The sequence below is a fragment of the Mustela nigripes genome, chromosome 16 (assembly GCF_022355385.1).
Source record: "Mustela nigripes isolate SB6536 chromosome 16, MUSNIG.SB6536, whole genome shotgun sequence".
Taxonomy (NCBI): Eukaryota; Metazoa; Chordata; class Mammalia; order Carnivora; family Mustelidae; genus Mustela; species Mustela nigripes.
This window is the reverse complement of record NC_081572.1, coordinates 58,539,622-58,563,107: the sequence shown is the minus strand read 5'-3', so window position 1 is coordinate 58,563,107 and position 23,486 is coordinate 58,539,622. Positions and strand designations below refer to the sequence as shown.

General features: G+C 56.7%; 1 protein-coding gene across 2 annotated transcripts; it reads left to right on the top strand.

Annotated features, from left to right (window-relative positions):
* Window positions 1-4,549: 4,549 nt before the first annotated feature.
* On the top strand, window positions 4,550-23,174 carry PELP1 (proline, glutamate and leucine rich protein 1). 2 transcript variants are annotated; one of them, XM_059380971.1, is made up of 17 exons: window positions 4,550-4,829; window positions 10,989-11,053; window positions 11,432-11,537; window positions 15,374-15,523; window positions 15,714-15,785; window positions 18,539-18,598; window positions 18,834-18,984; window positions 19,098-19,227; window positions 19,345-19,432; window positions 19,856-19,944; window positions 20,023-20,139; window positions 20,243-20,390; window positions 20,534-20,693; window positions 20,970-21,025; window positions 21,158-21,364; window positions 21,462-22,928; window positions 23,026-23,174. In XM_059380971.1, the coding sequence occupies exons 1-17, from the start codon at window positions 4,581-4,583 to the stop codon at window positions 23,116-23,118; spliced, it is 3,408 nt and encodes a 1,135-aa protein (XP_059236954.1). In that variant the 5' UTR covers window positions 4,550-4,580; the 3' UTR covers window positions 23,119-23,174. The 2 variants fall into 2 exon arrangements, with proteins under 2 accessions (XP_059236954.1, XP_059236953.1); XM_059380970.1 differs by having other exon boundaries at window positions 18,512-18,598.
* Window positions 23,175-23,486: the final 312 nt, after the last annotated feature.

Genomic DNA, 23,486 nt, shown 5'->3' with positions numbered 1-23,486 from the left:
GTCCATGCCTCCATCCGTCCATGCCTCCATCTGTCCATGCCTCCATTCTTATTTTGTGCCAGTCACTGTGCTGGGCGATGGGGATGCAGACATGAATTCACGTGGCCCCTGCTTTCCTAGCACAGTTCAGGAGACACATAAACAGGTATTAGGGTCACAAGAATACTATCATGGAGGTATGGCTCAGAAGACAAAGCGACTACTGGCGCTTGACTGGAGCAGAGGTGGTGGGGGAACACTGTCCAGAGAAGGACACATTGGAGGGCAGTCTTTCTGAAGGGTGGGCAGAAGTTGAGAAAAGGTGTTGCAGAGATAGAGAAAGGCAAGGCACGTCCTCTGCGGAAGGGTTTGTGGGGTTCCACCACAGGAGAGATGAGGGGGAGGGGGAGGACTGGAACAGAGTGTGAAGGATTCCATACAGCAGGTGAAGGAATGTGGTGGAGGTCTTCCCTGGAGGACACTTAGATCCAGTAGTGGCTTTTTTAAAGCAAGAGATTGGCATGATGATTCCTCCTTCAGGAGGAGAATTCTGGGCAATGTGGAGGATGGAGAGAGTGGGGCAAGGTTGTCTGGACTGAAACAAGTCAAGAGGAGAAGAGGGGCCAGGCAGAAGGGCCATTTCTAGGGCACAATGGAGGGGGCCGAGGCAGGGGAAGGGGGATGATGGGTCGGACCTTTCTGGACTTAAGCAGCTGATGTATTTCCCCTTCTTCCATGTCTTTTCTCATTGTCCGCCTGTCTTTCCCACCCAAATAACTTCACACGTATCCCTCCACTTTTCCATGCAACAGAGAAAGTAATATGCACAACAAGACAGTTTCTGAGATACTCTTTAAGGTTCAAACAGAGGAAATAAGATGAAATCAGAGAGGGAGACAAACCGTCTTAGCTCCATGGAACAAACCGAGGGTTGCCAGAGGGGCTGGGTGGCTGCGGTAACTGCAGATGGGCATTTAGGAGGGCACATGATGGAACGAGCACTGGGTATTGTGTCCAACTGATGAGTCACTAAATTCTACATTGGAAACTAGTAATACACTGTATGTTCACTAACTGAATTTAAAGACACCAAGTTATTTGAAAAAAGGTTCAAACATAGGCCCTCAGTTCTGTCTCCCCCTTCTAAGCTCACTCTTCCTCCCTTCCAAGCTTTAGATCATACATTTCTTTTAGACTTATGAATCACTTTTGTCAAAGGGTCAGGACCAGAACATAATGAGATAAATATTGGTATAAATGTAAGTGATTTGGGGGGACACCTGGGTGGCTCAGTTGGTTGAGCGTCTGCCTTCAGCTCAGGTCCTGGTCTCAGGGTCCTGGGACTGAGCCCCGTGTGGCACTCCCTGCCCAGCAGGGAGCCTGCTTCCCCTTCTCCCTCTGCTGTTCCCTGCTTGTATTCTCTCGCTCTCTGACAAATAAATAAATAAAATCTTTTAAAAAAATAAGGTGATTTTGGGACTGAACTGTAGTGGTCTCTGTGGCATGAAAGTTATTGTATTAAAAGGTACTAATATAAGGACAATTTTAGAGAGATGTTAAAGAAGAGTAGAAAAAAATTAAAGAGATGGGTCATATACGGGTGGGAAAACCCATCATTATAAAGATGTTGTTTCTCTGCAGATTGTGTATAAATTTGACACCATATCAAAATAACAATGGGAAGCTGGTCCAAAGGTAGTGGCTTATCTCAAGTGATGGTTCATGGTTCCAACTTCTTGTTCTACTCTTGCCCCCTTCTCTTCACTGCTGCACCTGACTAGTCTTTAAAAGTAAATGAATAGGGGACACCTGAGTGGCTCAGGTCATGGTCTGAGGGTCCCAGGATCGAGCCCCACATCAGGCTCTCTGCTCAGCGGGGAGCCTGCTTCCCTCCCTCCCACCCCGCCTGCCTCTGCCTACTTGTGATCTCTGTCTGTCAAATAAATAAATAAAATCTTACAGAACTAAGTAAGTGAATAACAATGGGCCTTTTTGGGGAGGGGAACTTGATTCTAAACAATCAGAAAAATCAACTCACAAGTTTAGCCAGGATAATTCTGAAAAATAAGAATAAAGCAGGCCTTTGTCTAACCTGATAATTTATTATGTTAACAATAATTAAAATAGTTATTGGTGCAATGATACGAAACAGAGCAATGAAAGGGAACAGAGGACCCCGATACAGACTCACATGGTAGTATTTCCAGTCGACGGACAAAGAACGGCATATGCACTGAGCTGGGTTGAGACAGTCGGCTATTCATTTGGGAGAAAAGAAGTGATGTCTCCATTTCATGCCTTAAACAAAATACATTCCAGATGGGTTAAAGCTCTAAATGCATGGAATAGAACTATAGAAGGATTAGGAGAAAAACAGGAAAATATTTTTATAACCTTGGAGCTTAGGAAAAGCTTACTAAGACATCAAACCCCAGGGCTATAAGTAACACCAGGATACACTTTACCATGTGCCAAAACACTGTTCCAAGCATTTTACAAATATCAGGTCATTCAGTACTCACAGCTCTATGCATTAGGGTTTTATGATCACCCCCCACTTTACAAATGAGGAAGTGGGGGCACAGTTAAGAAACTCAAAGACTCATACAGCTAGCAAGAGGCAAAGCTGGGGTCCGAACCCAGCGGTCTAGCTCAGAGTCTGTGGCTTTTATTGAAATGCCCTACCTCTAGAGGACTAAGAGATTAAAATAAATAAAATGACAAATTGGAAGAAGCCTCTTGCAAAGGGGCAACACATAATAATCAAGAATAACTCCGGGGGCACCTGGGTGGATCAGTCCTTAAGCATCTGCCTTTGGCTCAGGTCATGATCTCAGGGTCCTGGGCTCTCTGCTGAGCAAGGAGTTTGCTTCCCCCCCACCCCCTGCCTGCTTATGATCTGTCAAATAAATAAATAAAATCTTAAAAAAAAAAAAAAACACTCCCCACATCTCCGAAGAGTTCCTACACAGTAATAAACCTAGTTATTGGGATTATGCATAAAGCACAGTTTCATATGATTGGGGGGTAGGTGTTAAGTTAAGGCAATCTTCCTAGAAGGCACTTTGCCAGAGTAGGCTTTCTCTTTCATCCAACTTTCATTGTATTCACTCAACAAATATGTATTGAGCACTTTTTATGGGCCAGGCACTATTCTTGGCGATAAGACTGAAGTAGTGAGGAAGAGAAGACCCCTCTCATGTATTTTAGCCAGAGGAGACAGTAAGTAAGAAATACATTGCAGGGGCACCTGGGTGGCCCAATTAGTTAAGCATCTGCCTCTGGCTCAGGTCACGATTTTGGGGTCCTGGGAGCAAACCCCAGCTTTGGGCTCCCTGCTCAGCAGGGAGTCTGCTTCTCCCTCTCCCCCCTCTCGGCTTGTGTTTTCTCTCTTTTAAAAAAATTAAATACACTTGAGGTAGTGTTATGAGCTATTTAAAAAAAATAAGCAGGGTGACTGGTAAAGGATGAAGGGGTTTGGCGTGGGGGCTACTTAAAAAAGGAGCCCTCTTTGAGGATGGCAAGATGGTATCAGAGCTTGAAAGAGAAAATTATTCCAGGCAGAAGCAGCAGCATGTGCAAAGGTTCTGCGGTGGGAGCGGGCTTGCTGGAGGATAGAAAGGCTAGTTCGGCTCAGGGATGAGACAGCACAGGGACCGACTGAGGGTACCCGTGGTTAGCATGGAGGTCGGAGAGGCGCGACGCCTCAGATCCCAAGGATTCTAGGAGCCCGGGTGGGAGGGCGGGATTTCAGTCACCTCTTGGGAAGCCAGCGAAGGGCTTTACGCAGGGAGTGGGATTATATTTATATACATATATTCTATAGTTACTAATATTAGTATTACTAACCGACTTACGTCTGAAAAGACTGGTTGCTTTGCACAGAGAGGACTGCCCAGGGGCCACAAGAGAAGCCGCGAAGAGGCCATAGGAGTGAAGGGGGGCCGGGGCGAGAGGGACCCTGGAGACGGAGAAATAGAGAAAAACCCAGCCATAGGGGATTCGTGTTTGGAGAGGAAATAAGTAAGGGTGACCCTTAGCCTTGACTTTTCTTCGGGTTGTGAGGTCGCCCTCGTGCAGGACAAGCACACAGAGAGGTGTTGGAGCGTTCCGAGGCCGCACCGGGGAACCGCGGCACGGACGCAGCAGGGGTTAAAGCGCGCCCGCGGCCCAGTGGCCCGCAGCACAGAGAGGCAGCGTGGGGCGGTTGCGATGGAGGCCTCGGGGACCCAGGCGGCTCGTCTCCCTGCATGCCGGGCGCTGTCGGAGCTCGTGTTTGAGGGGTGCGCGGACCGCCGCCTGGGCATTGCCGCCGCAGAACACACGCCCCCGACCGCGGCCCCGCTGACAGCCAACCGTCCGCACCCGGGGCGCGCCAGCTGAGCCCCGGGCCGCGGGCTTCTTTTGTCCGGCCCACGTGGCCTGCCCGCGCCCCGGCCGGCCCGCCCGCGCATGCTCCCTCACGCACGGCGCGCAGAGCCCCGCCCCCGGCCGCCCAGTGCGCAGGGCCGCGGCCCCCTCCTCACGCCCCCTCCCCACCAGACGCCAGTCGCGGTGCGTTTGCGTCATCGCGCCACGCCACCATCGGAGCCCGGGTGAAGATGGCGGCAGCCGTTCTTAGCGGGCCCTCGGCGGGCTCCGCGGCCGGGGTGCCCGGCGGGACGGGGGGTCTGTCGGCGGTGGGCTCGGGCCCGCGTCTCCGCCTGCTGCTTCTGGAGAGCGTGTCCGGGCTGCTGCAGCCGCGCGCGGGGGGCGCCGTGGCGCCCGTGCATCCCCCGGTGCGCTCGGCCCCGCACTTGCCCGGGCTCATGTGCCTCCTGCGACTGCATGGGACGGTGGGCGGGGCCCAGGTGAGTGCGGCCCGCGTGCCCGCGGCCCTGCCCGGGAGCCGGCGCCGCTGCGGGGCCGCGGGGCGCGGGGGGCGGCGGGGAGGGCGGGCTGGAAGGGCTGGGGGCTTCTGCCGGAGCCCGTGTCGGTCTGGGCGATGTTCACGCCGTCGGCGGAAACTCCGGGGCGAGAGGAGGGGCCTCGCTGCTCCGCCGCTGGGCTGTTGGTAGTCTCTCGGGACTGTGGGTTCGAGTCCAGGCCCCGCCGCTCAGCTGCACCATCTTCCCTCTTCCCTTCGCGGTCTGGTTGTGGGATTGTTCCGACCGAGTGAACGGACGTGGACGACGAATGTTGACCGAGGTCCTCCCGAGCCGGAGCCTCGGGCGCTCCACTCTCAGATGCGGTGGCGCTGAATACAGTGTCTGGAAACAGCGAGAGTGGCGTGGCCGGGACTCCTCTCCTGACCCCGAGGTTTTCCTGAGGCGTTGGAGCTTAAGCCGAGATCCTCCCCCGTCCCCGGAAGAGCAGGGGGTTGGCTAGGGAAAGTAAATGGGAGAAGTCCACGTGGGAAGGTCCCGTGGCAGGAGGGGCATCGCGTATGGGGCTGGGAGGCCATGGGGACCAGCGTGGGCACAGTGAGGCTGGTGCGGTGCGGGGCAGAGCCTTGTAGACTGGCTTAGAAGGGGTCCTTCTAAGGACCCGCAAACTAGGAACCCAGATGTCCACCAAAACACGTTCCTGCTCCCATGCCTTCCTCATGTTCAGTCCTGTTGATTTTATTACCCAAGTAGCTTTCAGATCTGTCCACTCCTTTCCATATCCTTCCTGGCATGTTCCAGTGTTAGCTTGAACTCCGCTCTCTCCCGCAGGTGAAGGCACTGCCTGTAGGAAGGCATAGTGTGTCCAACCCCGCGTCTAAGGGTGGGTGCTCCTTTCATATCCACTGCCATCGTCCTCGCTTCGGCCCTCCCCAAATTCTACCCACCTCTCAAGATCCATATACATGAGGTCTTCCTTGTCCCATCTTTGTTCCTCGGACCTTGCCAGCACCCTGCTTCCTTCCAGCAGGAGGGTTGTCTCAACCTTGGATAGTTCTTTGGTCTGAGTCCCAGATTTATCAGGGACGGTCTCATCGCTGACACTGACGTTACTCCCCACCATTGAGGGTGACAGAACTGTACCTCTGCTACTCAGCCCACTTCTCCCACCTTCTAATCCACGTGTGTTTCTGAAACGTTGTCTCTTCTGCCTATACACCTGTGGTTTCTTTCCTTGTCCCAAGTTTTGCCTTCTCCCTCAAGACAAGTCCGTGAACCCAATGTCTTATTTTCCCCAAGTGTCTAAAGCCTGGCAGAATTTCGAGCAAAGCTAAAGGTGGTGTGGGAATCTAGGCTCCCCCTTTAATATTGTCCGTGCCACATTCTGGGGCATAGCCTGCCTTTTTTCTTGCTAACATCTCTTGTCCCTCGTATTGGATCCTGGGTTCGTGGGGCTCACAGTGCCACCTGGAGGGTTTGCGTCTGCCTGTTTTCATTCAAACAATACGGAGGTGCTGTTACGCAGTAGCTATTGTTCTCATCTCTGGTAGACACGTAGGCGTGGTCTTTTCCCTTGGAGAATTTCTAGTCTAATTGAAAAGAGAAATGAAAGTAAGGAAATAGGCTTGGAGCTTATTGGAAAGACAAATAGAACCATCGATTGGGCCATCTGTTTTGGCTGAATCACTAACTCGCTTTCCTATAGGTGGCGGGAACTCAGTAGTTGCACAGTGAAACTGCCCAGTTTCTGGTATGGATTATAGCAAGACTTGTGTGCTTGCCTTGGTCTTGTGGCATTTCACTCGTTTCTCTCATGGCACCTGGAGTGAGCTTGCTCCAGGAAAACGCTGATGGCGTTTGCCGGGTTTACAATCCTCTCTAGCTGGGTTTTCTTGACTTTGGGCCTTTGCACTGTTCTCCACTTGGGGTCCCTCCCCGTGCTGCTGCCCTGCTCCCTGGAAAAATCTTTTCAGTTCTGTGCTTTTCACTGCCTTTGGGAAACCCTTCCAAACCTTTACCTGTGATTAGCTGTCCTTTCTTACAACATAGTGAAATGATACATTTATTCATTTCACATGTTTATATAACCTTCTTCCCTCACCAAACAGCTAGGCTTTGATTTGCTCTATTTTGTGTGTAATGAAAAAAGATGGAACTCGGGGCACCTGGGTGGCTCAGTGGGTTAAGCTTCTGCCTTCGGCTCAGGTCATGGTCTCAGGGTCCTGAGATCGAGCCCCACATCAGGCTCTCTGCTCAGCAGGGAGCCTGCTTCCCCCTTTCTCTCTCTGCCTTTCTGCCTACTTGTGATATCTCTTATTCTGTTAAATAAATAAATAAAACATAAAAAAAAAAAGATAGAACTTACTTCAGAGTACACAAAGGTAGAGAAAATAGTATTTTGAGGGATGCCTGGGTGGCTCAGGTCATGCTTCTTGGGTTCTGGGATAGAGTCCTGCATTGGTCGGACTCCCTGCTCAGCCGGGAGCCTGCCTCCTCTCGGCCTCTTGTGCTCACTCTCTCTGTCAAATAAATAAATAAAATCTTTTAAAAAAACAGTATTTTGAACCATCCCACCCTATGCTGTCCCCATCACCCAAATTTAACAATGGATGTTTTACCAAATGGTTTCATGCCCACCGTCCCAACTCTGCTCCCCTCCCCCAGCTTTTTAAAGCAAATCCCACATCTCATTTCGCTTGTAACTGCGTGTTCTTAGAAGGATGGAATGTCTTATTCTGCTTTTATTCCCAGGGCTTTGTACTGTTCTGTGCCCTAGTCAGTAGCTTAAAAATATCAATAAAAGGGGCACCTGCTGGCTCAGTCCGTAGAGCAGGTAACTCTTGATCTCAGGGTCATGAGTTCAAGCCCCATGCTGGGCATCGAGTCGACGTAAAAAAAAAAAAAAAGTATATCAATAAAATGACAACATTCTTTTGCTGAAAACCGCACAGTAATCCCTACCTTGTGTGGCCTCTGCTGACCTCCTGATTTCATCTCACACCGCCCCCTCTCTGTGTGGACCCTGCTCCAGCCGCCCAAGCTCACCTTGTTTCTGGGGTTGCTGGGACCCTTGCTCACCAGCTCCTGGGCGCTTCTCTGGGAAACTCGGGAAGCTCGTGGAGGGTGACTTCCCACTTAAGTCTCAGCTTCTGTGCGCCTGTTTCACAGGAGTCTTTCCTGACCACTGCGCCCCAGTCCGCCCTGACACAGACGTTCTCTCATTGTCCTGTTCGGTTTTCTTCCCAGCATTGATCACCACTGGAAAGAAATAAACCTATGTCTTATCTGTTACATTCTTTGTTCTCTTCTTACCCAGTTTAAGCTCCACTATAATCCCTTTGCTGCCCCTCCCATCATTGTACTTGCCGCCCGTACCTCCTCTGAGGTGAATTTAACTGTTCATTCTCTGCCTGCTCCTGCGTAGCCCAGCGTGGCTTCAGGACAGGTGTCCTTGCGGACTGTCACTTAGCACTCACGGCCGTCATTGTCTACAGTGGACCCTAGTGTCGCCCTAGTCCCACCACGTTTCCACTTCCTCAGACAGCCTCTAACTGCCTCTGTGCACCCTCCCGCTTAGATGTTCACCTGCATCCCGTCTCACTGAGAAGGTAGAAGCCATTGGATGGGTGGCCCTTTGGGTTCCCGCCGGTTTCACTAAGTCTGGCCATACGCTCTGCCTTCCCTCCCACGCTGAGGGGTGAGCTGCTCCATGCCCCTGTCCCCCAACTTCACTAGCTCTCCCCACTGTTGGAGCATTTCATCCTGCACTGCCCCGAACAGCTTTAACACGCCCCTCCCCGGCCCCACTGTCTCCTGCCCCATTTCTCTTCTTGGCAAGACTCCTCAGAAGAATTGTACTTGATGTTCACAGTTCTCTTGTTTCTTCTTCTTCTTTTTTTTTTTTAAATACCATTGCCGGGGCGCCTGGGTGGCTCAGTGGGTTAAGCCTCTGCTTTCAGCTCTGGTCATGATCTCAGGGTCCTGGGATCGAGTGCCACATCAGGCTCTCTGCTCAGCAGGGAGCCTGCTTCCTCCTCCCTTTCTGCCTACCTCTCTGCCTACTTGTGATCTCTGTCTGTCAAATAAATAATAAATAAATCTTTAAAAAAAATACCATTGCTTTAAAATAACTTAAAGTTTATGCAAAATTTGAAATAATTAAAGTAATCCCCATAGACCCTTCACCCCGATGCCCTACATGTCAACATTTTATTTTATTTGCTTATGTTTAAAAGATTTATTTACATATTTTAGAGGGCAAGGGAGGGAGAGGGACCAGCAGGCTCCCAGCTGGAGATCCTGACCTGAGCTGAAACCCAGAGTCGATGCCTTAACCTGCAGTTCCCCTCTTTGCTGTCCTGTCGCGGATGCGTGGAGCCAGTCAGCCATCGCTGTGGTCAATCTCATGTATTTATTTTGATTACTGTTATTTTTAAAGGTTTAATTTTTTAAGTAATTTCTACACCCCATGCAGGGCTGGAGCTTGCAGCCCGGAGGTCAAGAGTTGTGTGCTCCCTTGCCCGTGGGGGCCGCGCGCCCGCCATGATGGGTATAGAATGGCTCATTCCTCCAGAAGGAAGCCCTGGGCCCCCGTGGTCCCTTCCCGCTTCCCTACGGCTGTGCTCTACTCTTTGTCTCTCGGTTTGCCTGTCTCCACCGGCTCACGGGAACAGATTTTACACGTGGCGTTTTGGGTCTGGCTGCTTTCGTGTAGCATCACGTTTTGAATGCTCATCCGTGTCCCAGAGCTTCGTTATTATTATTATTATCATTATTATTTTATTTAATTTATTTTTTAAAGATTTTATTTATTTATATGACAGAGATCATAAGTAGGCAGAGAAGCAGGCAGAGAGAGAGAGGAAAGCAGGCTCTCCATGGAGCAAAGAGCCCGATGTGGGGCTCGATCCCAGGACCCCGGGATCATGACCTGAGCTGAAGGCAGAGGCTTAACCCACTGAGCCACCCAGGTGCCCCTATTATTATTATTTTTTAATATGGCCACTCACTCTTCCGTCCTGTGGGTCTGTGGTCCATCGACCGGTGCGTGGGCCCTCGGGTGGTTTTACTCTTAGGCTGTCAGGAAGGACGCTGGGAAGCGTCATGTGCGAGTCTTGGCAGAACTGGGTTCTTGGTTCTCTTAGGACTGTCCCCGGGGCGGCAAGTGCTGGGTCATGTGACCTTCGGAGATGCTGCCAGAATGTTCCGAAGTGGCTGCACCATCTTCTTTTCCTGTCGGCAGAGTATTCAGATAAGGGTGTGTCTCACTGTTCCCTTCGCTCGAGGGCGCCCCCAGAGAGGGCTTCTGTGCCTGCTGCGTGGAGGCCCGACCTCCCTCCCCCATGCCAGGTGCTCGGCTCCTTCCCGAGTCTGCTTTAGGCTGCCCCATGGCCCTCGGCGCCATCCCACTCATTAGTGTTGGGTCGTTCGTGTATTTTCTGCCATGTGCATCTAGCACACACGCTCCCCAGGACCTAGAGCAACGTCGCATGTGAGGTTAACCTTGAATACGTATTGACTGAAGAAGCGAGTCAACATTTTCGTCGTGAGAGCGGGGACCTTGTTGATTTTGTCTGGCTCTGGACCCCTTCATCCGTTGCCGTGTGTCCCGTGTGTGTTGGGAGAATGAGTGATGGGCACGGTTAGGGGGGCCCAGGGGTTATGTGAGGAGCTCGGCCTTCCGCGGGGCAGCAGGGTACTCTTGGGAGGCCTGGGAGGAAACCTGTTTCAGGGCCCCCAGAATGTGCGGGAAGGAGGCTCTGGCTGACTGGGTCGGTGTTGGCATTGGCTAACAGCTCTGAGGAGGCCGGGAACAGGATGAGGAGGGTTTGGGGGTGAAGGCCGAGGGTAACAGATGGGGTCAGCATCTGTCTAGCAAGTGTGTGTGGCATCTGCTCTGTGCTGGGCGCTGCCTGGGGACACTGAGCTGGGATGTGGGTCTTGGAGGGAGGTGGGAGAAGGGGTCAGGCAGGACGGGCCTGGAGGAAGGCCCCTGAGGTACAGGCTGCTGAGTGTCAGCTGCTGGAAATGGGGCCTTGGGGCTCAGGGGAGGCTCCACAGGTGTGGGCAGGGAAGGGCCCAGAGAAGCGCCCCCACCGACTTCAGCGTCCTGTTCCTGATTCGCTTCCATGTTTGCTCCCCCAGAACCTGTCCGCCGTTGGGGCGCTGGTGGGTCTCAGTAACGCACGGCTCGGTTCCATCAAAACTCGGTGAGTCTTTAAGCCTCATTTTTCCAGGGGGTGGTTCCTCAAGAAGCAGGCTGTCCATCTGTCCATCCTTCCATGGTCAGCACCCTGTGGACTCAAGGGGCTTCTTGTCGAGAGGGTGGAGGGTTTCCTTCTTCCCGTGGGCTCCCATGGGGTGAGCTCCGCCTGCCCCGGCCCCAGCTCATCCTACCTGGGACCACGTCCATTCCCAGCGTCTTCGCTGCTCGCATCTCACCAGAGCCCTCCAGGCATTTCGGGAGTCGGAAAGCACTGAGGGTCTGGAAGGGGCATATGCTCTGGCCCCTGGTGCACCAGCGTGGTGACTGGTGTTCTCGGGAGCGTGGCTGCCGCTGTGGGCTGTCACTGGCTGCTTCCCTGCAGGTTTGAGGGCCTGTGTCTGCTGTCCCTGCTGGTGGGAGAGAGCCCCACGGAGATGTTCCAGCAGCACTGCGTGTCCTGGCTCCGGAGCATTCAGCAGGTGCTGCAGGTAAGGGGTCCTGCCCCCGCCAGGACAGGGGCAGGAGAGGCAGGGTCCTGACAGCAGGGAGCACGAGCGTCAGGTGCAAACATGGTAGTAAACTTTCTGATGTTTTTGTCCAGGGGGTGTTTTGATTCATTTGACCTTCACACACTGGAACCACTGATGGATTTCACTTCCTCGCTAGCTTTTCTAACAAGCGATATCGCAAAAGTTCCTTTTTCCGGGTGTTTTATTTTTATGTATTATTTGCTTGGGTGTTTTTTTGTTTTGTTTTGTTTTTTGTCTTTTTTTGCTGCTCCCTTTTCCTCTTTCAGCATTTTCAGTTTTTTTCTAACCTGCTTTGATGATCTCCCCACTTCATTCTTGCGCAAGCACATTCTGAGCACGGGGGCTGAGTGGTCCACGGGGGCTGGGTGGGGGCACCGTGGTCGGGTGACCCTGGCCCCCGCTGGCATGGTTCTCAGAGTCTAGCACAGGGCTTTGAGGGACTTTCCAAGAAGTAAATGTCTGCAGGAAATAAAGAAAAACAACACAGCATAATTTTACTCAGAAAATGCAGCATGTGAACCATGCCCAGTTAGCTGGTACTCACGTTTCCAGAGCATGTGTTCAGAGCAGGTCAGTAAATTGCACTTACCTGACAGCTGCCATGGAAATCCGTAAATCTGTGTACCGGCGGGAGACGTGGTGCAGTCCTCCCGTCTGAATTCCCCCATGGTCAGAGCCTTGTCCTCCACACGGCCCTGGCAGTTCGTCGTCCTTCATTTGTGTGACTGCAAGCGTGAGTGATGGCGTTCGGATTGCAGCCAGGTTTGATCAGTCTCTGAATTTTTAAGCTACTGAGAACAACTTCAGGGGGTTGTACCGAGTAGGTGCTGAAGGCCTCAGTATGACAGGAGTCTGTCTGTCCAGTAATTCTCTAAATACACTGCTGACTGTGTGATCAAAGGCCGTGTTTTGTCTCTGGCCAAACCTTTTTTTTTTTTTTAAGATTTTATTTATTTATTTGACAGAGATCACAAGTAGGCAGAGAGGCAGACAGAGAGAGAGAGAGGAGGAAGCAGGCTCCCCGCCGAGCAGAGAGCCCAATCCGGGGACTGAACCGAAGGCAGAGGCTTTAACCCACTGAGCCACTCAGGTGTCCCTCTCGCCAAACCTTCTTTAGGAAAATTTTCATCGTTCAAGTGCGGCTGACATGCAGGGTTGTGTTCGTTTTGGTGTGCCCACCGTGGCTCAAGGGTTTCTGTGCTCTTCTCCGGGGTGTAGATAGGAAGTGTTCTGGCTTTGCAAACCACGTATGCTTTTTGTTGCATTTTCTTTCTTTTTTTCCTTTCCAACTGTTTAAAAATATAAAACTCCTGTTCTAGCTTGTGGGCCATGCGAAAATAGGCTGTACAGACCATACAGTTGCTAATGCCTTTTGTAGCGGGAGAGGCTTTTCTAGAATAATCGCACAGCTGGGGGCCCGGCCAGCCCGTCAGGAGAGTGTGTGACTCCACTCGGGGCATGCTGTCTGGCCTGGTGGGGCGTGGAGCGGCTTACAGACAGAAGGGAAGGCGCCCTGGGTGTGGCGCAGCATGCCGCCCGGGACGTGGGTGAAGAGCACAGTCTCTGTGGACCAGTGGTTCATGGAGGGCTTTTCTGAGCTGATGGGGCTAAGAACGTGTTGATAAGTGTGCAAAAGCCCCGAGAGGACAGGAGTTTGGCCCAGTTGGAGAATTACCAGCAAGCTGGTGTGGCCGAGTGTGGTTGATGAGATGCCACTGGGGACGGGGGGTAGGGAGGGATGTCGGGACCGAACAACGTGTGGGGGCCTGGGCCATGTTAGGGAGCTTGGTGTTTGTTGTTGGAACACTGGGAATTCATGGAAGGTGGGTTTTTTTTTTTTTTTTTTTAGATTTTATTTACTTATTAGAGAGAGAGATTGAATATGAGTGAGGGATAAGGGCAGGGGTAGAGGGAGAAGCAGACTCCCTGCTGAGCAGGGAGCCTGACACGGGGCTTGATCCCAGGACTCAGATCATGACCTGAGCCAAAGGCAGACGCTTCACCCACGAGCCCCCCAGGTGCCCCTCATGGAAGGTTTTGAGTCGGGGTGAGGACGAGATGATGGTGGTGGTGACGTGATCAGATTCTCAGTTGGAAGTACTACCTCGGCTGCTGTTTGGAGAAAGAACTAGAAAGGAGCCAGATTGTAAGCGGAAAGACCTCGTAGAGGGGAAACCTCCTGGTAGCTTCTGCTACCAGGGAGGACAGAAAGGACGGGAGGAGGCTGCAGAAAGGATGAGAAGTTGAGTCCAGCAGAGGCTTAGAGGCAAAGTGGACAGGTCCTGATGGTGGAACAGGTATGTGTGAGACAACCCCGGATTTCCGAGCACCAGGACGGTCAGGCTCAGAGGGGAGGGGGGCAGCCTGGGGAGCCAGGCCTCGGCGACTCCCTTAGTGAGCATAGCCCCGAGCAGGTGTGAGCGGCAGCCCGCGGGCTCGGTGGGTTTGGGGGGCAGTGGAAGCTCAGGTGAGGGTGTACTCGGGCACTTCCACGGACAGCGTGGGAAGACGCGCCCCCCCCGAACATGGCCAGGTAGCGGAGGGGAGCCAACAGGACGGGGCACTGCGCCACAGACGGCATGGCAGGGCTGTGGGTTGGGTGGCGTGGAGGGAAGGGGCAGGACCCGTGTGTGTGTCTCTGCGGCTCAGAGGTGGAGCGAGGTGTGGACGGAATGCTGGGTTTCCGATTGAGCAGCTCAGGGGTTCGGAGAGGGGCAGAGCACAGACATGGGTCGGGAGCGGGAGCACGTGGGGGAGCCAGGCAGTCCCCATGCTGGGCTCTCATGGGAGGGAATTGTGCAGTGACTTCGGGCAGGTGCGTGGGGCTGGGGAAGGGTATTTACAGAGGGGTGTTTCTCTGCGGGATTAGCGGGACAGGCACTGGGGGACAGTCCACGCACAGGGTGACAGGATGGGGGAGAGGGCTGTGAGAATGAAGGGACGGTTTCAGGTGTGGCCGGGGACTCTTTCCCGTCCCAGGGCTTCCTTTGTCTGTGAAGGTGAGGAGGGGTGACCAGAGGGGGCATTAATGGGACCAAAATGCAGTGTCAGAGGTCCCTGTTCTCACTTTCTTTTTTCTAATTTCTATTTTATTTTTTAACTTGAATTCAGTTAGATAGCACACAGTATATCATTAGTTTGCAGATGTGGAGTTTGGGGTTCCATCAGTGGTGTGGAACACCCAGTGCTGATCACATCATGCGCCCCCTCCATGCCCCGCACCAGTTGGCCCAGCCTTAGCCCTCCCCGAGCTTACTTGCTTACTGATGAGCTGTACTTGTTTCGTGGCTGCACGGCCTCGGGTCTGGCAGGAGGTCGGTGCCAACTCTGCTTCCCGTGTACACGTTGATTTTCCAGGGCAGTCCTAGATCCACTCTGTTTTTTCCTCCACGAGTCCAGGGTAGGTGCGAGCCAGGCCGAAGCCTACTCGGCGACATGGGGCGGCTGCGCTATGGCTGTGGCTGTCCCTGGGCGAGAAGGATGCTCCTCCGTTCCTAATGGGGGAGCGCAGTCAGGAGAACTACTTGCCATCTTCCGTTAGTCAGATCTGTAAGGCCTGGCTTTGTTTCTTCCCAGCACATTCAGGGCCTCAGATACCCGTGGTACTAAAGCCTAGACACGTGTCCTTTCTGTAGACACGCTACATCCCCGTGTCCCAGTGGGTAGTGGGTGTGTGGGCAACAGTGACAGTGCGGTGTTCCTCGGAAGCTCCATGCTGGCCTGCCCCTCCCCGGGCCACCGCCTCTTGGTGACTGCGGAGGCGAGCTCAGGAGCGTGGGGTTCGTTGCTTTTAGTCCCAGGACCCGCCCCCCACGATGGAGCTGGCCGTGGCTGTCTTGAGGGACCTGCTCCGCTATGCAGCCCAGCTGCCTACGCTCTTCCGGGACATTTCCATGAACCACCTCCCTGGCCTCCTCACCTCCCTGCTGGGCCTCAGGCCGGAGGTGAGACCCCTCCCAGCCCCCTGCCCCCAGCCCGAACAGTGCTCTCCCTCCAGCCGGTTGGAGTGCAGGGAGCAGGTGGGAGAGGGAGGAGAGGTAGGGCCGAGGACAGTGTGGCGGGGGGTGGTGAGCCTGTGGGGTCCTGGGGGCGTTGGGCTCTGCGCCTCAGCCTGACTCTCTGTTCTGCCCATAGTGTGAGCTCTCAGCGCTGGAGGGCATGAAGGCCTGCATGACCTACTTTCCTCGGGCCTGTGGGTCTCTCAAAGTAAGTATTCCCCAAAAGGCCTTTTCCACCCACGTAACCCTTGCTCACTGTCTTAGCTCAGAGCCCACAGCGGAGGATTCGGAGCACCCGTCTGCCGAGCGCACGGTCCTGTCCCCGCGGCTGGCTCTCTGGGCTCACAGGGAAATTGACTTGCCGGTGCTCAGTGAAGATCGGAACCCGCGTCTGATGCCAAAGCCCTTAACCCAGACTCCTTCCCCTGTCTGCCTTGCCCGTTCTCCCATCCTGTCTCACTTGCTGCCTACGGCTCTTGCCGTTTCCTCCAGGAAGTCTTCCTGATTGACTGCTTTTCTGTATTAACACGTAGTTTCGACTAAACTATGTCATGACCTGTACGGGGTTTTTTGCTTGTGGTTTTTCTGTTTTATTTTTGTTGTTGTTTGTTTGTTTTTTTTTTTTTTTGAAGGTTTTATTTATTTGACAGAGAGAGAGACAGTGAGAGAGGGAACACAAGTGGGAGAAGCAGGGTTCCCGTGGAGCAGGGAACCTGATGTGGGGCTTGATCCCAGGATCCTGGGATCATGACCTGAGCCAAAGGCAGATGCTTAATGACTGAGCCACCCAGGCGCCCCTTTGTTTGTTTTTTTAACCAAAGTTTTACTGAGTTCTGTAAACTCTCCCTTTTTTCTAAAATGCTCTAAGGGAATTGCTTGCGTGCCGCAGGCTGGGTCCCTGTGCCTGAGCTTGCTTTTGGTCGGTGGTCAGGGCGAGGCATTCCTGTGGGGCTTATTGGTTCAGCTCCCAGTGGGCATGTCTGTCTGCCTGCACCCCCCCCCGCCCCCACCAACCTTTGGGTTCAAACCGTTGGGGCCTCTGGGATGCCCAGTGTTCCCTGCACTGGTGTGTCTTGGTTGTCCCTATGAGCGTGGAGGAGAATTCAGCCTTGAGTTTCTGAGGCCAGGCCCGAAGTTCCAGGGCACTTTGTAGAGCTCTAAGACCTTTTCCAGATGTTGCTACAGGGCGGGATGGGTGTGCTTTTATTTTGCTAAGAATAAGGTGTCCTGTGGAGAAGGGCCATCTGCGGAGGGTTCTGGCTTTGTGGGCTGCCAGCGTATCCGTGGGAAAATGCAAGGCTCCCGGGCGGTCTGTACCTGGAGGCTCTTGCTGTGGGGACAGGACAGGATAGGTACCGTGGGAGTGTCTGTCCTTTGCTTGGTGTGGAGGATCCCAGGGCAGCCACGGTCTCCCAGGTTCTCCCAGTCTGGGCTGCTGCGCCCCTGCCTTCTGAGGCTGGGAGGTGAGTCCGCAGGGCCTCTAACTTTCCTCGCCGAGGAGATGAGTGCTTTGTGGCCTGAGACATGGGGGCCATGCCCCATGGGCACACTGCTTGCTCGCAGGTCAGGTGGAGTGTCTTGCAGGAGCCCCCACTCCTGTGCATCTCCTAGGGTTGTGCTTTGCCGCACTTCCAGACATGGCCCGCAGCCTGCCCTGTGCCTTGCTCTCTGCAGGCGGAAGTGGGAGCAGGAGTGGACCGAGAGGGCAGGGCACTCCGGGATCAGGCCTTTGGCTGCCCTCCAGGAAATGTCCTCGGGGAAGCGGAGCAGTCAGGAGACATGTGTGCGGTTGCTGTTGGTCTGAAGCATACCGAAGCCTCCCGCATTGCTGGGAAGGTGCCCTCCAGGCACCCCCCGACCCTGGGAGTGGTTCCAGGCCTTGTACCCTGGGGTCAGCGAGAGCAGCACTTGGCTGGCTGGCTGTGAGTCCTGAAGGGTGACATGGGAAGCCCCACGCAGTTCCCGCTGCGGGGCAGGTGTGGGGGAGGTTGGGAGGCTTGGCCTCTGTCCGGAAGTGCCTCTGCGTGTCTGCAGCCCATGGTTCCTCTGTGAGTTCACCATCGTGTGCAAGATGCCCCGTACTCACTGGGTCTCTATTCCCCAGCCTGGGGTCCACGGCCTCTGTGCGCTCCCGACCATGCGTCTCCCTGCTGGTCCTACCCTGTGGGTGTCCTTCCTCTCAGCTCTGCTGGCCGCCGGCCCGCCCCCGGGGCTCACGTCTCGGGTCCTTCTGATGCCCTCTCACTTCCCCTGGAGCCGGGGGCCCCGTTTCACACCTTCCCGACTCTGATGAGAACGTGCGTTCTGAGGAGTGTGATAGAGTCTCGTGTGTCACTGTTAGCAAGTTAGATGTGGAGATCGTAGCTCTAACAGCGCCTAAAATTCCGAGTTAGTGATGTACGACGTAGACCAGTGTTTCCAGATGCCTGCGAATTAGAACCAGAGGTGGAAAGGCGTGATTTTACCTGGTGGCAGGCAGAGATGTTGCTGCCGCTGCTGGGTTCTCTCTGTCCGCGTTTGTAGTTATCTTACAGGCTAGTGAAACAGAAAATGTTTCTTGCCAGCTATGTTTGCAGGCCCCCTGGATTCTAGGTGGCTTTGCTGCGGCCAGCTGAGCGGTGTTTGCCTATGGCCAGGCTGCTCTGACCTGTGCTGACCAGCGCACCCCTGCCTGGGGCCTCTCTCCCTGGCTCACATCTTCGCCTGGTCGAAGCTGGAGGAACAGGACTGTCATTTTGCAGAAATGGGCCTGAGGGAGCCCCGTGTCTGTGGGGCGGGACCGGGAGGTGAACGGAGGACGAGGGCCGACTGTCAGCAGGTCTGCTCACAGGCTGGGCACTGCGGGTTCTGTGTCCGCAGGAGACAGAAAGCTGGGTTTCCGTTCTGCTGCTGGCAGTGGACCAGAGTGTTCCTCTCTGGCCCTTGACTCACCAGCCTCTTCCTCTCTTTCCCCCGACCCAGGGCAAGCTGGCCTCGTTTTTTCTGTCCCGGGTGGACGCCCTGAGCCCCCAGCTCCAGCAGGTAAAGGGAAGAGAGGGAGGCGGAGAGCTGCAGCAGAAGCTGGAGCTTCTGTTATCTCTTGGCTTTTCTGTCTGTTGCCGCCGTCGGATCGGGTTCTCGCTTCCCGCCGGTTTCGTGCACAAGATGCCTCGTTGTCCTTTCTGCTCCACTCTGAGCTCTCGTGGCACGTGGGGGTCGTTGCGCTGCGGGGCCGGGCCGGGGTCCCGTCTCACCGCATCCGACCTCTCTCCTGCAGCTGGCCTGCGAGTGCTACTCCAAGCTGCCCTCTCTGGGCGCCGGCTTCTCGCAGGGCCTGAAGCACACGGAGAGCTGGGAGCAGGAGCTGCGCAGCCTGCTGGCCTCCCTGCACAGCCTGCTGGGGGCCCTTTATGAGGGCGCAGAGACCGGTACGGGCCGGGGGTGGGTGGTGGGGAGGGGGAGTGGGTAGTGGGTTTCCACCTCCACAAGGAAGGCAGGAGGGGTGGACGAAGGGTGTCAGGGCGCATGTGTTTCCGTGCAGCCCCCATGCAGTATGAGGGCCCTGGTGTGGAGATGCTGCTCACGCCCTCGGAGGACGGGGACGCCCATGTCCTGCTGCGGCTGCGGCAGCGCTTCTGTGGACTGGCCCGCTGCCTGGGGCTCATGCTCAGGTGTGTGGGGACCAGGTTCCGGGGCCATCCTCATCGGGACAGGGTGGAGCCGGGGGACGGGGGGCGGTCAGGCTGGGGAGCCCGCACTGAGGACTGGTCTACTCTCCTCCTCTTTAGCTCAGAGTTCGGGGCTCCCGTGTCCGTCCCTGTGCAGGAAATCCTGGATGTCATCTGCCGGGCCCTCAGCATCAGTGCCAAGAGCATCGTGAGTGGAGCTGGCGCTCTGCATGGTGTTCTCTGGCTGGACAGGGGGTGGGGGCAGTGCGGGAGCCGCCACTCCCACAGTGGCGTCTCCTGAGGCTGTCCTGGCCAGCCCCCTTTCTCTGGCCGGGCGCCACCGCGGTGCTTGTCCTGATATGTGCCCACTGGGGCACATTGGCTCCAGTTCTCAGGATGCATCCAGCGGGTGCTTCCCCAGGGTGGGGGGGTGAACCTGGGGCTCAGCGGGGTCATGGCTGAGAGGTCCAGCCACGCTCCCTGTCGTCCTCTCCAGGTCTGTTTTAGAGGACGGGGTCTTTCCTGGTGGGCCAGTGGGGCGTGCGGGCCCCTTTCTGTGTGCACACATGTCTCTATGTCCCTCTCTTTCTCCGTGTGGCCGCTCCCCCACTCCTGCCGTGTTTTCCCGTAGAGCTTGCTTGGAGATGGCCCCCTGCGGCTGCTGCTTCTGCCTTCTATCCACCTGGACGCCCTGGACCTGCTGTCTGCGCTCATTCTCGCGTGAGTGGGAGAGGATGGGGTGGTTGGGAGACGAGGACGCGCCGGGAGTGGAGCTCACTGTTCTTTCTTCACTCTCAGGTGTGGAGGCCGCCTCTTGCGTTTTGGGGCTCTGATCAGCCGCCTGCTTCCCCAGGTCCTCAATGCCTGGAACCTTGGTAGGGATACCCTCTCCCCAGGCCAGGAGAGGCCGTACAGGTGACCGTGAGGGCGGGCGCGTACCGGAGAGCATGGGCTGGGAGTTCCGAGGGCGTCCCCCTCATGGACTGCTCTCTGTCCCCCCCACCCCCCACCGCCATAGCACCGTGCGGGCCAAGGTATATGCCGTGCTGGAGCTGTGGGTTCAGGTGTGCGGAGCCTCAGCCGGAGTGCTGCAGGGGGGCGCCTCCGGAGAGGCCCTGCTCTCCCACCTGCTCAGCGACATCTCCCCACCGGCCGACACCCTGAAGGTGAGTGAAGGCCCTGCTCCTGGCCCAGGACTCTTGTGCGGCACGCTTGCTGGAGCGAGCCTGCCTGCCAGACGCTGTCTCCTGCTGCCCTCCCGCCTCCTTGTTGGCCTGGGGCCGGCGACTTAATGTCCGTCCTCCTCCAGCTGCGCAGCCCGCGGGGGAGCCCGGATGGGGGGCTACAGTCCGGGAAGCCCAGCGCTCCCAAGAAGCTGAAGCTGGACATGGGGGAGGCCGCGGCCCCGCCCAGCCACCGGAAGGGGGACGCCAACGCCAATAGTGACGTGTGTGCAGCTGCACTGAGAGGTGGGAGAGGCCGTGCCCTGCGGCCCTGGGCGCGGACAGGGTGGTGTTGGACGTGCAAGAGTCCTGCCTCGTCGGTGCTCTGGGCCCCGCTGCTGGACCTGTAGCCTCTCGCTCGGCTCTGGCTGCGTCTCTGCTGGCCGCGGCCTTGTGTACCCTGTTACAGAGGGCTGGAGTGGGGTGGTTTGCCTGCACCGGCCGAAGTGGGGGCTCAGTGTGGGCTGCGAACACCCGACCCACAGCCAGCCTGCCCTTGTGACCCCCCCTCTCCTTCCCCAGGCCTCAGCCGGACCGTCCTTATGTGTGGGCCCCTCATCAAGGAAGAGACTCACAGGGTCAGTGGGTACGGGGGCGCTATTTGCATGGGGGCCACCCCCAGGGGTCAGGTGTCAGCCCTGGGAGCCAGCGCTGTGGGGGGATTGGGTGGTCTGAGCGCTGTCTCTGAGTGTGCTCCGTGTTCTTTCCAGAGACTGCACGACCTGGTCCTCCCCCTGGTCATGGGGGTCCAGCAGGGCGAGGTCCTGGGCAGCTCCCCGTATACCAGCTCCCGCTGCCGCCGGGAGCTCTACCGCCTGCTGCTGGCACTCCTGCTGGCCCCGGCTCCCCGCTGCCCACCTCCCCTCTCCTGCGCAGTGCAAGCCTTCTCCCTTGGCCAGCGAGAGGACAGCCTTGAGGTAGCTGCCCCTTGGCCCTCCCTACCCCCTACATCTGAAGCCAGGGCCTCCCCTTCTGGTGCCTGATGCTCACACCTGCCCTTGGCCTCTTCCTCAGGTGGCATCTTTCTGCTCGGAAGCGCTGGTGACCTGTGCTGCCCTGACCCACCCCCGGGTCCCTCCCCTGCAGTCCATGGGCCCTGCCTGCCCTACGCCTGCTCCAGTCCCCCCTCCTGAGGCCCCATCTCCATTCAGGGCACCCCCCTTCCATCCCCCGGGCCCCATGCCCTCGGTGGGCCCCATGCCCTCAGTAGGCCCCATGCCGTCGGCGAGTGCCATGCCCCCGACGGGCCCCTTGCCGCCAGCGGGCCCCCTGCCTCCGACACGCCCTGGACCTCCAGCCACAGCCAACCACTTAGGCCTCTCCGTCCCAGGCCTGGTGTCTGTGCCCCCCCGGCTCCATCCTGGCCCAGAGAACCATCGGGCAGGCTCCAACGAGGACCCCGTCCTCGCCCCTAGTGCCACTCCTCCACCCCCCATACCCCCGGATGAGACTTTTGGGGGCAGAGTGCCCAGGCCGGCCTTTGTCCACTATGATAAGGAGGAGGCATCCGACGTGGAGATCTCCTTGGAAAGCGACTCTGATGACAGCGTGGTGATCGTCCCCGAGGGGCTGCCTCCCCTGCCGCCCCTCCCCCCCTCGGGCTCCACACCCCCGCCTGTGGCTCCAGCCGGCCCGCCAACTGCCTCCCCTCCCGGGCCGGCCAAAGAGGAGCCCGAGGAGCTTCCCACGGCCCCGGGGCCTCTCCCGCCCCCCCCGCCCCCCCCTGTACCGGGCCCCGTGGCGCTGCCGCCTCCCCAGCTGGTCCCTGAAGGGACTCCTGGCGGCGGAGGACCCCCCGGCCTGGAGGAAGACCTGACGGTCATTAACATCAACAGCAGTGACGAGGAGGAGGAGGAGGAGGAGGAAGAAGAGGAGGAAGAGGAGGAGGAGGAGGAGGAGGAGGACTTTGAGGAAGAGGAGGAGGACGAGGAGGAGTATTTTGAGGAGGAAGAAGAGGAAGAAGAGGAGTTCGAGGAGGAGTTTGAGGAAGAGGAAGGAGAGTTGGAGGAGGAGGAAGAGGAGGAAGACGAGGAGGAGGAGGAGGAGCTGGAGGAGCTGGAGGAGGTGGAGTTCGGCCCCACAGGGGCACCGGCAGAGGAGAGTGGGCCCCCGCCGTCGAGCCCGCCCCCGGCGCTGCCCCCTGCCCAGTCCCCGAAGGCGCAGCCTGAGCCCGAAGGAGAGCCCGGGCTGCTGCTGGAGGTAGAGGAGCCGGGGGCGGAGGAGGGGCCGGGGGCCGAGGCTGCCCCCACGCTGGTCCCTGAGGTGCTCCCCTCCGAGGGAGAGGGTCCGCCAGACCCGGAGAGCGTCCCAGCTGGGCCACCTCCCCAGGAGCTCGAGGAAGAGGAGCCTTCGGCTCCCCCGACCCTGCTGGAGGAGGGGACTGAGAGCGGGGGTGACGAGGTGCCGGTCCCCCCCGAGACACCTGCCGTGGCAGATGTGGAGGCGGAGGCCGAGGCAGAGACGGCCGCCCTCCCCGAGAAGGTAGGCGGGCAGGGGAAGGGGCTCAGCTCTGGGACTGTCCTTCTGTGTGCCTGTGTGTGTGTGACTGTTTCCAATCTTACGTCTTTTTGCCGAAAAGGAGCAGGATGACACGGCCGCCATGTTGGCTGACTTCATCGACTGTCCCCCTGATGACGAGAAGCCACCACCGGCCCCGGAGCCCGATTCCTAATCCTCTCCTGCTCCCCTTTTGGTTTCTAATAAAGTTCTGTCCTGGGAGATCACCTACCACCCACCTCTTGCACCGCTGCGTTCCTGGCCTGAAGCCCCATCGCCTGCGGGCTTCCCAAGGTACTCGTAGTGCTCCCTGTGCTTTTGCACAGCGGCTGGTGCTCCCCGGTGGCCCGACTGCCCTGCGTCATCCCACCGTCCGCCCTCGGCGCTGCTGGCGGTTGAGACCACGAGTAAGGAGCGGGGCTGCTTGTCAGAGCCTAGGATGGGTGTGTGGGAGGTCAGAGCACTGTGTGTCCCAGAGAGTGAGAGTGTGTAAATATGCGTGCTCCCGTGCCCCCAAAACCGTGGGCTGGAAACCATGTGACT